Source organism: Patiria miniata, unplaced genomic scaffold, assembly GCF_015706575.1.
Source record: "Patiria miniata isolate m_02_andy unplaced genomic scaffold, ASM1570657v1 HiC_scaffold_3, whole genome shotgun sequence".
In the NCBI taxonomy this organism is placed as follows: Eukaryota; Metazoa; Echinodermata; class Asteroidea; order Valvatida; family Asterinidae; genus Patiria; species Patiria miniata.
Genome location: NW_024037069.1, coordinates 3,658,811 through 3,674,635, shown reverse-complemented (window position 1 = coordinate 3,674,635; position 15,825 = coordinate 3,658,811). Strand labels below are relative to the sequence as shown.

Sequence of the window (15,825 nt, the reverse complement as noted above, 5' to 3'; positions counted from 1 at the left end):
CTGTCAATTGCGTGCGAATCTCCGTAGCTCATTCTGCTGATAGTCCAAATGTGCGTGTTGTCACAAGTAGAGAAATGTACCAGGTACGGATGTATGGTTGTTCATTTTGTAAAACTTTTCCTACAGAATGTTTAAGTAGTATATCTTCTAGTTTAAACTTGGTGTGCATTAATCTGAAAGTCTTGGAAACAGCCGTGAGGCCGTCTTTTTCTTTGCTTTGTGTAGAATCGCTATGGAGTAGAGCGCGTCGTGTTCATGCCACTACATGTACACGCGCGTGGTTGTCTATGGAAGATGCGACTGAACTGTTTGTAATGCTGTGGCTACATGTATAAAGGCCGATACGGAAGTAAGTTGTAGATTGAGAAATGATACTAAAAAAATGCTACCAACCGCTGCAGCTGCTCGCTAGCATCGGCCGTCTCGTAGATCCTCCTGGTGTTGCCCCGGTTCTGGAGGCCCAGCTGGATCAGGAGGTCAAAGGAGACGTTGCGACCGAAGCCCAGGCAGAACAGCGCGTGCTTTCTGTTGATGGCCGTGTTGACGGTCCGGACCAACTCGTCTGGATCCTTGACCCCAATGGTGGGCTGCCCGTCAGTCAGGACGTACATCATGGACAGGATGTTTTGGTCTTCGCCAAAGGAGCCAGACTGAAGGTCAAGGAGATTGTCAGCTTGTATGATGGCTTCAGCCAGGTTGGTTTCTGTAAGTCGATGTTGGAATGGTAAAATAGTTAGCTTCGATGGAAAAATACCTCTGACGAAAATCATAACGGCAAGACGCCAACAGTATGGTTTTTCAGGTTAAACTTACACTCCAAGCTCAATACAGTAAAAAATATTGACATCGGTCGTTCATTAATTTGGAATGAAAGAGCAAACTGTTTCAAAGCTGAGGTCGTACAGATCACACAAAAAAGGAATAACAGATCAGTTTCAAAATAAATTGATTGGGCCAACCTAATTGTGGTGTGATCAAGCTAAATGAGTCGTTTGTCGACCCTGGTCAATTTTTTTTTACAGATTTGAAAAGAGCACAATCTCAGCATTACCGCTGTGAAAACTGCACGCTGGTACCATCTTTAGTTCAAAAATTATGGAAGTTGGAACACCAAAAGATGTGATGAAGTGATGTGATGAAGTGGCCCTACTTTGGCCTGAAACTTCAAATGAAAGTTCCAGACGAACAACTCATTTAGCTTGATCGCATCACAAGTTATGAATGATGATGAATAATAAACTATGTTGAATGTCTTTCAGATAATGAGTGCACTATGACTGCTCTATTAAAGGTACTGTATCTTGGTAGAAGTTTGTGGAAAATGAACGAAGAGAGGTGGTTTTAAGAGGTAGGTCAGCCCATAAATAGGGGGTCCAAAAGTGTGACATTTTTGTGTCCCTATTACACCTGACCTTTGTAATGTGTCATACAAGTATCATCAAAATTAATCTCAATTAACTAGTTTTTAATTGTTTTTGAGTACTTTGTTTTCGAGTACTTAACTACAGAATCACTCTTAGAGATACAAGGAATTAAAGAACGTGCCCTAAATTTTAAAAATCTCATATCAGATGTAGCTGGGACACGGGGGACAATGGACGCCAAATTTATGGATTGACCATAGACATATAATAAAACCTAGACATGACATTATCTGCTTTTACGTTGTAAATTCTGTGAGCAAAACGGGCTGCGTCACGCGGCCTGGCGTGAATAATCATGTGGCTTCGATTCACGCGCATACTTCATACGCATACCATGTTGTTCAGGCCAGCGGTACGGAGCCGCCAACGCACTTGTGCACCACTTAGTTGTTTGTTTTCCACATGCGTGCGGGACCAAACGATTCCAAATAACGCGCGCAGTGAGACCGCTCTCATCATGGGCGTGACGCGTCACGCCAATAATGAGCGTTCGCGTAATTAACATTATTCTATACGCTTAGCATTTTGCTCACAGGCGCAATAGCAAATGTCGTGTCTAGGTTTTATTATATGTCTATGGGATTGACCCAGTACCAGAAAATGAATGGAAAATCTATATTTTAAAAAACAGAAAACTAATATGGTTTATATGATGTATCTTGTTTTCTTAAGGAATGCAAGCAATGGATTGTACCTCCTTGGTCTATCAAATCATCTACAAACAGCTTCGCATCGTTGATATTCCTCCGCGTGGCCTGCACCAGCGCGTTGCGTCTCCAGTACTGAACGTCGTCGGAGAAGACCAAGATATTGAAGCGATCCTTGGGGCCCAAGTCGTCCAGGATGATCTTGAGTGCTTCCTTGACCTGGCGGAGCTTGGTGCCGGCCATAGAGCCACTCACGTCGATGACGAACACCACGTGCTTGGCGGCGTGTTGGAGCGTCGTTGGCGAGAAGAAATGGGCAAAGTAGCCATCTTGGACCTGTAAGACGATTCACGCATCAATGTAATATGTTGTCTTCATTAAGGATTAGTTTTGAACTACACAAAGCTAAAACTCCTTGTAAGCCTAAAATGAATGTCATGGATCAGGCAAATCCTTCTCTCAGGAGCCAGTGTTTACATTTGGCCAAAAAAAAGTCTCCGGTTTCTGGTATGCGTGCGTCGCCGTAGCCATGCATGTACATGTAGGCAAAATGAAAAAGGTTTTTTTTCAATGAAAGATGATGTCTCAAAACCGCCAAACTCACTGGTTTGACTGGAATCCTGCTGCTGCACAATTTTAACGTGTTTTAGATGGGGTTACGATCGAGAATAAGCTTTATGTGGCCTCTCTGGACTCCCATATGCACTCAGTTTAGTCGGGCACCATTTGCAGTCATTAGAAGACATTTGAAGAAGAAAAAATGGTAAAAAAAAAAAAAACCTGTGGCCGCACCACTTTTTGGGCAAGCTCCATACCAGAAACCAAAGACTTTTTTTGGGCCTTTTCAGAGTAAACAAATGATACTAAGTTCAACAGGAAGCATCGAGCCTTCATTTTGAATACCATCTGGAGATTAAAATTGCTTGGAGGACAATTCAACTTTGGAGATAAGTTTGTGAATACGTCGAGCAACTAACGTTTAAAGAAATGGTACAGGGGAAAACCTGAGAGTTAAAGCTTATGTTTCGGTCAGTATCCTCTGAGAAATAAATGTTTGTTATTGACATGCCTTAATTTGAACACGAACAATTTAAATACTCTTTTAAATATCAAACCAATACTCGCCGGGGATAAAGTAAAGATTCCAAGCTTTAAAATAGTATAAAATAATAGCGGTACGTGTTTCCACGCCGACTCTAGAGCCTTGCTAAAAAATGTTGCGGGTATTTTGGGAAGTGCTGAACAGGTGAAGCACTATAACTGTAGGCGTACCTCTACATAGCTCCCCTCCCTGGAGTGGATGACGTCATATTCCAAAACGACATCCCCTGCCATTCCGTCGGGTGTGAATGTCAGTTGATCGGTGGCTGATGGAGCATAGTGCATGTGGGCTCTGTAGTCACTGCTACGTCGGATCAAACTCTGCCGTGTTCAAAACAAAATCAGAGTTACATTATACAATACGGTACTACATGATACTTTAATACAGGGGTACACACCTGTAAATAGGCCTAAAACCCATCCGCCGAGCTCATGAATGAAAGTTTACCCTCAAAATATTCTACATGTATATTAGGGGCTTATTCACGAATCGGCCATTATTGCACTGAGAGTGAGGTAAAATCTTTATTTTTGGAACTTGTGTAGAGAAATGAAAGCAATGACATTAATACCAGTCTGCTCTGATGAATAATTTAGAAATTGTGATGAAACATACGGTACCCTAATGTTTTAAGCCACATTGTAAAACAAAATTAAAGTGACGCTTTAGAAAATAAATAGTCTGGCACCGTCCCATTCAACAGTTCACAATTTATGAAATACATTCAGGGAGCACGACAAGAATGGTTGACTTGTGCATAAGGATCATGCTAGAGAATGCCTAGCAGATAGACAGGTATAGCTCTCTAAAGCTGAACGAGTGAAAACCACTCTATATAAGAGCCCTATTGGGGGCAACTCTTTTCGAGTGGTTTTTCAGTATTTTCGAGTCGTTTCTCACTCTTTTAGAGGGAAGTTTGCATCTTGCTTTAGTGGTTTTTCACTATGGCACAGAGTGAAAAATAACTCTGAAAAAGTTAATTAACTTCCACTCTTTTCAAAGAGCCATATGAAGGACTACATGTACTTCGAGTAGTTTTTCACAAAGGGAAATTGCTTGTTTCATTAAAGCATCGAAATAAATATCGATTCACTGATTTTTCAAATCGACAGAAAACTTGACTGTTTAGGGATTATTTGGCCTTATTTCAGTATTTTGTATGAAGTGGATACAATGCCACAAAATTCTATTACTATTTTATAAATCGCCTCCATAATAAAATAATGCATTTTTATGAGTGTCTTGTTTCAAAAGAATGCCTCCTACAAATGGACGTTTTTGATTTACCCGCAGATCCTCCTCGTCCGTTTCCGAGGCCCGCGGTGCGTACTTGAGGAACATATCGCTGATGCCCTGCGGCTCGGTGATGTAGATGTCCAGCTGCAGGTCTTCCACGGCCTGGCCCGGCCAGATGTTGACTCGGTGCTCGAAGACGCCACGTCTCCTCTCCAGTAGCTCGTCGTAGGTCAGGTCAAAGGTCACGGTGGACTCCGGGGCCACGCCCAGCACACGCATCATCAACGTGTCTTTGGTAGGATCCCTGATGGGAGTATACATTTTGTTTGGTACTTTTAACTAAGCCAATTTTGTAATTAAGCATGACATTTGTAATGTATTTACAAAATAAAACATGTACACTTCTGCATTGTTTTGGGAAGTAGCAGATCTAGCCCCCCCCCCCCCCACCAGCTTCCCGTTCAACCGCTGACTTATGTTATGAATCTATAGTAAAATGCAGCCTTGACTCCATGGGCGCGCGCACTTTCCTTCACTAACCCCTGGCCGTGAGGAATACGTTAACGACGCTGACCGGCTATTCAGAGCGTACTGCATGCGTATTTGGAAGACAGCACGCCCTATATACGCTCATGTGATATGTCCTGCGCGTCAGGTTACGTACAGACATTTATTTCAAAACTGCGCGATAAATGAACGATATGGACTGTGGATGCATCGTTTCCCTCCCCCCTCCCAAAAAAAACTGTATCTTGTGTTGCAAAGGGACAACAGAAGTACGTACATTTAATATAAATCCTTAATAAATAACGCCGCATGAAAATCACGTTTGAAAGGAATGATTCTACCCAACATAAAATTAATTTTTTTTTAGCACTACAGTGTCACACGTTAGATACATCCACTACTTGTGTGCCACTATTTGGAACGTTTAAATTACACAATTCTAGGGGCTATGATCGCGCAAGGCATGATAAGAAACAACAAGGCGCAGCAAGATCGTACCCAATGAGGTTGAGGAAAGTGGTCAAAATTTATCAATAGAATGTTAAAGTTCCTTAATGTATTCTTGAATTGCCTTAGAATGCATGAGAAATCATTGTAAATTCCATAATATTCCGGGGGGACATGCCTCGGAATCACCCCCCCCCCCCTCATTTCTTGAAAGCAAGATCCGCCCCTGACCGCGGATAAAACTGACATCTTAATGGAAGAAATTATCCTGAAATTGATAAAATATTGCGTTACTGATTAAATAGCAAAATGAATCAGTATAACTATAAAAGATGTATGTGACAAACATGTGCATCTTCCACAGCAGATCGTTTCAAGGACTAAAAAGGCACAAGAACAAGAAGCGGTGGTAAAAAAAAAATAGAGGAAAAAACAAAGATACATGTAGTACAAAAATGATAACAGATTATCTTAGTGACTGTAAATTTGGTATAAAAATATACATGTAATACCGTTTAGTCACCAGCACCACCTGCCGCCCGTCTGTACTTGAAGCAAAAGCCAACTGCCAGTCTGGGTTCCGGATGTCTTCTACTTTGCCTGTGTATGTCTTCCCATTCAGCTCACTTCAAATAAAAGTACGTTGATTTCATATTCATAAAAACCTAAGAAACTGTTTACCCATTCCTATTAGTCGAGAGCCCATCATGTGGTTGGTCTCAAAAGGATGATAAAGACATGGCTAGCCATTCTTAAACACTTTTATAATGTCACGTGAAATATGGACTCCTAAAAATCCAGTGCCAGCTCTTACCGTTTTTTTTTGGTTGAACGATCCAAATCCTCACGTAGTCATGCGTAATACTACCAGTGAGTCAGTATCTGGTCAGTATTTTATAGTCCTAAATTCACAACGCAATTATGCCCCAGGTGCATTCTGCGCGACATCGCGCAGTACGTGCGACGCACGCGTCAATCTCCATAAAAGGAGTTGTTTACATCTTACTCGCGAGCTGGACACTCCATTGTTTAGCTAGAGGGGTGTTTCAAAAACATGAAGTGAACTTGTTGAACAAAATTGGGGTTTGTTGACCGAAAAGTTTTGATTTTATTTTTACCGAAAAGGTATTTATGAATGGGAATACATATGTGCTTGGTCGGTATTAATCACTCTGTTTAAGACTGCATGGAGCCGCTTGGAGTCTGGGTGCTGATAATTACCCGAGGCGAATATCAACACCCAGACTCCAAGCGGTCTGAAACAGAGTGATTAAAACCTGCCAAGCACACATTTATTCCCTTATTAATGAATGGAGGGTTCTTATACCATGTTCCCCAGGACTCAAGTTAGATCAGAGTCAAACGCAGCAGTCACGTAAAGATTCGAGTCCCTATTAATGTTACGAGCCCCACAACTCAAAATCGAAAAATCTTACAGTTCAAGTTTTGCACACTGCCAGATGCCATCAGTGTACAAAAATCCCGGTAAAGTACCACCAGCATTATCATTGAAATTTTGGATTATTTGATGTTTTATGACTTACACGGAGAAGTCGGAGATGAAAGCACCGGGCGGGATATGCAGCGTGAAAGGCACGTCTTGCCGGTCGGCTGCCCGGTTGGCCACCTCGCCGGTCACGGTGGTCCTAGCATACCGGTCGGTGATCAGGGACTCGATGTGCAGTCTTTCCAAGTTTATCAGTATCTGTTGGAAAATAAAGTTAAAACAGTGGTAGGAATGATCACAATGGTAAATGTTAAATTCATCTTTTCCTTCAACATTTGGTCAAAGCTTCGCTGACTAACCTGACTTCAATCCTCTTTAATACCAAGAAGAACACCAGACAATGGCAGGGAATATCAAACGACAAGGATTAACGATCAAGTTCTTAAAATATATAGTAAATAGGGATGACATATGTGGATAATGTTCTTGGCCGGTGACTGTGATAAGTACATGCTTTGGAATTTAGGGATGAAACTTTGTATGCGAGTGGTGGAGTGTGGCCTAGTGGTTATTAGGTTTTGCGACTCATGATCAGAGGGTCAGGGGTTCGAATCCAGCTGCTGGCCATATGTTGTGTCCTTGGGCAAGCCACTTCATCCCCACTTGCCTCTCTCCACCCAGGAGTATGAATGGGGACCAGCATTAGCTGGGGAGTAACCTGTGATGGACTCACATCCCATCCAGGGAGAATAGAAATATTGTCAGTCATTTCATGCCACTGAAACCGGAGATAAATACCGGCCTGATGGGCAACATTCATGACACTGGCTCATGACAGACTTTACTTTACTTTGCTTTTCTTTTACTTTAACTATACTCTGTATGTGAATCTCTTATGTGAGTTGTATCTGGCCAACTTGACTTCTTGAACAGTGTGCTCTATGCACCGTCAGATGGTTTAATTTCTGAAAAGATTATGAAAGGTAAGACTATTAAATTAATGTGGGCACGTGTGGTCTAGCGGTGGAGCACAGGATTCATGTTCGTGAGGTTGTGGGTTCGAGCCCCATCGTGGACATGCGTTTATAGTGCCCTTGAGTAAGGCGCTTTACCTCAATTACCCCTCTCAACCCAGGTGTTAAATGGGTACCTGCATTGTTCAATGCTGGGAAGGTAACAGACTCGTTGTGGAGGAGGTGTGGCATCTCCCCACAGCAGCATATGAGTCTGGCCCAATCGCTAACGAAAGAGAGATGGGCAGTCAATTCCTGTTAACACAGGTTCGCCCCCTTTACCTTTACTTTTTTTTAATTAAATTAATTACATAGTCACTGTTTATCTCTGAACAGTCTTCCTGAAATAAGGCTACTTACATCTGGGGTAGTTCCGATGTTTAAATCAGCGCACGCACTGCCTCCTATCCCAAAGGTGCTATCGCTCTGGCCCCTCTGCCCGTACACGGGTCCCTGGATGCCCCACTGAAGCCCCGGCGGGACGGCCACAGCACTGCCGCCGTCCTGGCCTGGCGGAGAGTCAACGAATGTCATGGTCATGAGCGGAGTCAGCAGGTTGTACTGCTGGGACAACTCCAGCGACTTGGCTATGATCACCCGCTGCTCGTTGAGATCGTTGGACACCGTGTACTGGTTGAAGAGCTGGGCCAGCGAGATGAAGGCGGCCGTGCGCTCGGCGAAGCCTTCAGGGACGTTCTCCGAGTTGATCAGGACCGCTGGTTTCGTCTGTAAAAATGTGAATACATGGCAAAATCTGAACAACTGCACTATCTACTCTAGCATCCAATTCACTGAACATAATAAAAATGTGTGAGTGTGCATGGTATATACGTATTGCAGAGAGGCAGTGCAATTGTGCTGATACATGTGCAAGCTAACGAACAAAGTGCACCTCCCAATAACTCCCAGCAAACCCCTGAACCCAATACTAGCCATTTGAGACTGTGCTAAATCACATGATTTGGGGCAAGCCTTATGCAAGCAAACCCCCAGCTCCGGAATGGTCTAGTATCTTTGTGCCATTCTCACCCACTGTGAGCAATGTATTGATGCTGAGCGTCTTTTACATAACTACGCAAGAGCTTGCCCCAAATCATGTAATATAGAAACAGTGTAAAATTTGGTCTTCAGAATTCGAAGTTAAAACGTGCCAAGAATTTTGAGCAATTCAGTGTACCAGATATAAATTCAAATGTAACTCGCAAAGGGTATAGGTTATTTGCAAATGGCTTATTAGAAGCCCTTTGCTTATAAACAAAAAGCAATGGCCTTCCATTTCATTCCAGAGCACACATCTTCAACAAAATCTACGAAAGCAAGCACAAGCTAGGCAGGAAAAGCAAAGATGTGGTTGCTTTTTGAAATGTGCAAGGAACTAGAAGCCACACTCTAAAAAGTCGCATGTCAGACTTGACCCAGGACCCGGGGTCCTTTATGACCTGCTAGTTTTCAGGGTCAAAATGATACTTTTTTGGATCGAAACGATTTCAAGGTTCAAAGGATCTGTTAAAAAAATGCTCCAGAGAGTGTCATTTGACCCAGAGAGTGTAATTTTGACCCAAAAATATATCCGTTCAAGTAGGAGCCAGATTCTGGGGGAAAATCTGACCCAGGTCTTTTTGGAGTGCACGTACATGTATAAAACAACAAGCGCAAACAAAAATCATGTTCTTCAGGCTACAGCATAACATGAATTTATACTGGCCGTCAGGCGACAAAGAATTGATAACTGAGTCGACACTGAAGATCCCAGCTACATGTACTTGTGAAGCTGTCTGCGTGAAATCGCTGGAAAGAAACTCTGTGTACAGAGGCAATTCACTCTCCGATAATCACACAACTGGACAACCTCCTTTGAAAATATGGATGGGAGTCTGCAATGTAATTCATTTCAGTCATTTTTATTCCAAAGAGTTTATTCATATGGGCTTTGTGCACAAGTACTCCTTCAACGGTCAGAAAAAAAGAGTCGGGGGAGACCTATAGACTGGTTCCCGTTCCATCCATTGGTATTTCGAATGATCCAAAAATATTGGGATGGGGATTAGTCTGGGAGACTATCGCAAGTTAAATTTGAACGTATTCGCGCCGACGAAGCCTGACGCTCACGCGAAGACGCTGTGGCTAATAGCTCTGGCACATTCAGGAAGTCATGCATTCTTCGCGCGCAAACCAGAATAGTACAGTACGCACATGCTGTGTGCCCGTCCATAGAGCTCTTAAAAGTCGTAAAAACGCGCCCTCTTTTGTTGGCGCACGAAGCCCATAGGAAGAGTTGTAAAACTTATGTTGGTTATACCTGTTGGTGAGATTTTCTTGAATGGACTAAAAATGAAAGATGTAAACCTTCTAAAGTGCACAGTAATTCGGTGTCTCACCAATATATTTCAATGGCTCTATTGTGACACCAATATATTTCAAGATACCTATTAGTACCGACCATCTCTAAGGGAATAATAACTGATTCTGAAAGCTGTTAACAAATTGAGTTTTCTCCCAAGACGAAAAAAAAATACACATCACATCAAGTACCAAATGAAATGATAAGTGATTTGGTGCTTTTTTTGTTTGTTGACACTGATAGTCTTCTCAGTGAAACTTACATTTGCAATGGGCACGTACTCCTCAATGGTGATCTCCCCGGTCGCGCTGATGGCCGTGATTCGGATGGGCAGGTTGGCGGCCAGCAGGTTTGCCAGCCGACCGCTGATGGCGAACTCGGATCCCTCGAAGTAGTTCTGGAAGACGGTCTGAGTCAGCGAGTCCTCGCTGACCACGTTGCCAAGATACTCGATGGCTACGTTGACAAGGAGGGGCGTGGCTACCTCATCGTACACACCTGTGAGTCAGAAAGAAACCGTGCTTTGTACCGGTAACTCAGCTTATTATTATTTTAGATTTAACGAAGCGCTGCGACGCAACTCGAGTTACGACGTGTAACACGTCGCAACTCGCGACGCGTCGTATAATCCATTTCACAAAAGATGAGTTGAACGCGTCATAAGTTCCTTGACAACAGCTTAAAACATGTCGCAAGTTAGGAAGTGTCTAGTGGTCATTGCAAAACAAGAAGCGTCCTTTTCTTCACCAGTTTTATGCCATAAACATTACATAAACGAGATTATAATACCGAGGCAATGTGTGTACAGTTGTAAATAGAAAATTCATTGAGCAATCATGAATCAGCCTGGAATATTGCAGTTGAAATTTCGAAGTAGCTATACAGTCCACTGAGAGCTTGTTTTCCTTTAAATTTGCATCACATGGCCGCCATTTTGTTTTACGTTTTAACAAATTTTGAGCGGAGATCCGAAGACTCTTTGTTGAATATCAGACGACTATTTACTGTACGCTGATTAAATACATAAAACAGTCACTGAGTTGTGCTATAAATACACCTGTACATGTACGACGCGTCGCACTTACGACGTGTTTTGTGAAATGAATCGCAGGATGTGTCGCAGCTGCGATGCATCGTAGGGATACGATGCGTCGCAGCACTGCGATGCATCATAAGTTACAATGAGATTCATGAAATCGGGTGCAGGGCTGGTATCTCAAGAATTTCACTTAAAACCATAAGTATTTTTTTGCTAGATCAGTACCAATATTATTAGAAAACACATTTACAACTTAAATGAAAAGGACTGTTCATCTTGAAACACTTAAATTTATGAAGCATATTTGTGACCCGCTCCGCAAAAATGAGTCTGTTGTGGCAAAACTGTCATTTTGAGTTAACTACATTAATAAAATGGGAATGAAATAAGCTTTCATTTGGTATATCACGGACCTCTCTAGGACATTTGGTTGCATTGTTGTGCTTGTTTCATTCTGAAAAGTTTTTGCAAAGCTAGAAGTGTCTCAATGGAGAAAAAAGGCTTTGAAAAATGTCAAATACACTGTAACTAACCAAGAAAAGCACCAAAGATTCATAATTTTTTTTCTTTTTCTTACAATATTTACATTTCTGTGTAAGATATTTGAACTAAAACTATCAAACAACCAAAATAAAACAAAAACAAAAAATCAAAATTTTGAGCAAATTTTTACTGTTTCCATTTCAAAATGGCAAAAGCTTGAATTCAAATTATGCGACATCAGACTCATTTTTGCAGAGCGGGTCACATTTAGACCTTCCCTGTGCGATGTGTTTATAATTACAGAACACAATTTTTAATACAAAGATTGACATAAGTCATAAAAATACGACCGCTTTAATTTTTCAATTGGCACATCAAGGACATTTGTTGTTGATAATTATAAGAACAGTGTGAAAAAGGATCAACAAACAAGTTCAATTTCCGTGTACACTGATATTTAGATCATCAACGGTGCTTATTTCAAAATAAAAAAAAACGGTGCTTATATCAATACCCAGATAGCCTAACCAACATAATCCGAAGGAAATAACAAAGATGTGGTCAAGTTTTTTGTGGTCAAGTCCGTCCATAAGTTTTTTTAAATTGTTTTTTAGGGTATATAAAATCTGGCAAAACTACATGTTTGAGACTCACCAATGAGCTGCTCAGAGGCCGCAGAATCCTCGAAGATCTTTCTGGCGACGCCAGAGCTCCCCAGAGCTAGCCGGGCCAGGAAGTTAAAGTCCACGTCGGCGCCAAAGCCCAGCGTGACCACCGAGCACTTTCCCTGGTTGCCGCTCTGGATGTTCTGCTCGATGGTCCGGGGGTCGGTCACACCTTTGGAGGGCACGCCGTCCGTCAGCACGAAGAGGATGCAGATGCCGGGGTTTGAGGCCGAGATCGGGTCCATGGCGCCCGCCAAGCGGAGCTGGTCCAGCCCCTCCATCATGGCATCATTCAGATTGGTACCTTTGTGTCAAGAGGAGGGAAATATTATTTAACGCCAAATCTCTCGGTTCATTGCCAGGAACCCTCCTGAATCATGTACTGCACCTTCCACTTCTGTGACCCAGGTTCGAATTCCGCCTCAACCAACATGTGGATTGGGTTTTCAGTCCCTTTTTCTTAATTTCTTCTCATTGTCTCCTCTCTACAGGTTTCTTCAGGCTTGCGAGCTACAGTGCCTAGTGCGCTTTTGAGGAATCCTTGCTTTCATTACAAGAAATAAACAATAATAATAAAACCCGACATGCCCCATGGTGCATTCTCTGTATGTCAATTTTCAAGAGTTATCATGTCTAACGTATAAAGTAAAGTTGTGACTTGCTTATTTTCATCCTACGAACCCCCTTCAAAAGCATTCGGATGGATTAATTTTGCAGGATCCAGGACAGCAAGTTTAAAGGTATGTTGCTACCTATTCAGCTGTTTGATTCCAGCATTTGGAAGACGCGTGGTTAATTATCATGTCACCAGTTGGTAGGGATTTTTCAGAAGAAAATGTAAATGTATGCTGCCTGGTTTAAGTACACAAATAGGTGTAGTTATCTCACCAGTTTTTGATTCTAGATCAGTGATGTACGCCTTGGCTCTGTTGATATTTGTTGACGACGCTTCGACCATTTCATCCTCCCTCCAAAAGTAAACCTTCGAAAAGCAAAGCGACAAAAATAAAGCATTGTGCAAATAAATGACAATTAATACATATGTATGTGTAGATATGTGGCTATATAGGAGCTTTTATGCCGATAATCATGGGCAACAATTGGACGTTTAGGAGACACAGACTGTTTCTGTCTAAGAATCTGAAATAAATTGAGAAGCTCATACTTGTTAAACTACAAACAAAACACAAATACTCCTAGACGTGACAAAACTTAGCCGTGCCTGTGGAACTAGCTAGGATGTATTTGAAAGTACTTCAGCTGTTTACTTTAGTATCAAACTAAGATGGCAGTGCGAGAAGTGGAAATCACCACATTTTTCCCTGTTTTCAACACCCAACATTTGCATGGAATGAACTCGTCATGAGTATCCCAGTGTGTAGATCAGTTCATCACAACTCAACACATACAATGAACACAACAGAATCCATCAAACTACTTGCTTTTATTTGGCAAGGTTTACCTCATCTGAGAATGGGATGATGTTGAAGCGATCGCTGGGTCTCATCTGGTCAATGATCGTGGCCAAGGCTTCCTTGGTTTGTCTCAGCTTGAGCCCGTACATGGAGCCGCTCACGTCAATGACGAATGCGACAGTCTTACGGATGGGACTCAGGCCACCGGGAGAGAAATGATGGACGAAGACGTCTCCAAAAGTCTGTGGAAGTGTAAGATTCGAGAACAGAATGATTACCAAGCTACATTAGCAGGAACCATGGATTCAATATTCGGAAATGTGGCTTTGTGTTAGCCTTGTTCAATGCGGTCTGTCGGCTTTTTGTCGAAGGGAGATAATCGGGCCCTGCACCCACAATCAACGCGGCTACGTGCGTGTACCACCGACCCTTGTCCGTGCGTGTACCGTACCACCGACCCTTGTCCGTACAAACGGTTCGGTACTAACACAACCAGCAAGCACACACACGTGAGTACGGACTGTACGCATGGTGTAATAAGGCAGTAAATGTAGGCCTACTATGTTCTGCGTGTGGGTGTACGTAGGTACGTGTGGGGGATCTACGCGCCGCGTGGCCTGTCGAACGACCGCCTTGTTGGGTCTGCAACTTCCGGGTTTAATGTCTTTCTTTACTTTTTCGTCCAGTTTTGGAAAAAAAATGGGCGGGCTTCAGGTATGCGGGTATGCCGTAATGATTATGTAGGTTCGTCTTGGACCAATCACATGAAACAACCTTCCCAATAGTATGATTAATTCATTTTTAAGCTGACCAATCGTAAGCTTCACAAGAATCATGTGACGTCACGCGGCATGCATAATGCATTAGTCATCATGGCGTCTTCCATGTCTTTTTAGCGAGAGCGAAATGTTCGTCACTTTTTCAACTATTTGACATTGATTCGAGTTTTTCGGCTCGTGTAATGAATCCATTTGAGTGGGCAACGATCGTCTAATGACAGCATTACCTGCAGAATTCGTTGGAGCCTTCAATACTGCTTCGGACAGACTGGGACTGAACGACTTTCACCCACAGCAACGGGCCGCCATTGCAGCGTTTCTTCGCGGATGCGACGTGTTTGTTAGCCTATCGCGGGCTGACCAATGAGAATTCAGTATATACGCAGGGGGTGGTACCTCATTACCGTAATAGGTTTTGCTGGGTCAACTCAAAACCATCAAGGCGTTGGGTTACGCGGACTAGCTCATGCATGTACATGTACATGTACATGTACATGTACATGTACATGTACATGTACATGTACAGTACTGTGTGTGCATGGCTGTTGTACGAGTACGCGTGTGATGTACATGTACGTGCGTATATACGTACATGTACAAGCATAGCCTTGCTGTATGGTACAAGATACTTTCTCACTAGCAGCGTACGGGCGCGATATGTGCACGCAATTATATGCCTTGCCAAGTTGATAAGGGATTTTCTTATCGGCGATTTTTTTTTATCGGCGAATCGATAAGCCCAACGCCATGGTCAAGGCTACTTTGTGTGAGTTTGTCATTTTCTCCTTAGAGAAAAAGCTCACAAGCAGTATAAGAAATACATTATTGAAACCCTCCTGCTATCTGAACAGCACAGACAGTCAAACAAATCAATCCTCATCCTCTACCATATGCCTTGTACACAGGCTGGCCACAAACAGTCAGATTCCAAGCAAGCACTGTGACTAGTCTAATTCAGTCAACAGACAAAAAACAGGCAAGTGGTAGGCTGCTACCATCTGTTGATGGGGGCGCTGTTCAAAACCGATGATTATGCACACTGGCGGATAATATATGGTGCTTTTCAGGGCGATACATGCGTGAAATTAAACAAAGGCACCCAGAACAGCTGATGGCACCCAAAAAAGGCAGCAAAAAGGGTACTTATTCAGAAAAAAGGGCACTCTTTACAAATTATTGGGGGGGGGGGGGGGAGCGCTGGTAAAAAAAATGGCATTTGAATGGAAAATGGCAGTCTTTACAAAATAAAATATCTTTATAAAGTATATCACCATTATTGG

At 42.6% G+C, this 15,825-nt stretch overlaps 1 protein-coding gene across 1 annotated transcript in view; it reads right to left on the bottom strand.

The window, feature by feature from the left end:
• The window catches only part of LOC119736992, a 58,388-nt gene that overhangs the window by 18,284 nt on the left and 24,279 nt on the right, over positions 1 to 15,825 (bottom strand). Inside the window, exons 7-17 of the mRNA XM_038211038.1 lie at positions 13,814 to 14,008; positions 13,240 to 13,333; positions 12,341 to 12,655; positions 10,427 to 10,662; positions 8,184 to 8,549; positions 6,908 to 7,068; positions 5,876 to 5,989; positions 4,461 to 4,713; positions 3,344 to 3,493; positions 2,119 to 2,407; positions 394 to 703 (exon numbers count right to left, since the gene is read on the bottom strand). Coding sequence (XP_038066966.1) covers positions 394 to 703; positions 2,119 to 2,407; positions 3,344 to 3,493; positions 4,461 to 4,713; positions 5,876 to 5,989; positions 6,908 to 7,068; positions 8,184 to 8,549; positions 10,427 to 10,662; positions 12,341 to 12,655; positions 13,240 to 13,333; positions 13,814 to 14,008 — 2,483 coding nt within the window. The remainder of the gene's footprint in view (positions 1 to 393; positions 704 to 2,118; positions 2,408 to 3,343; positions 3,494 to 4,460; positions 4,714 to 5,875; positions 5,990 to 6,907; positions 7,069 to 8,183; positions 8,550 to 10,426; positions 10,663 to 12,340; positions 12,656 to 13,239; positions 13,334 to 13,813; positions 14,009 to 15,825) is intronic.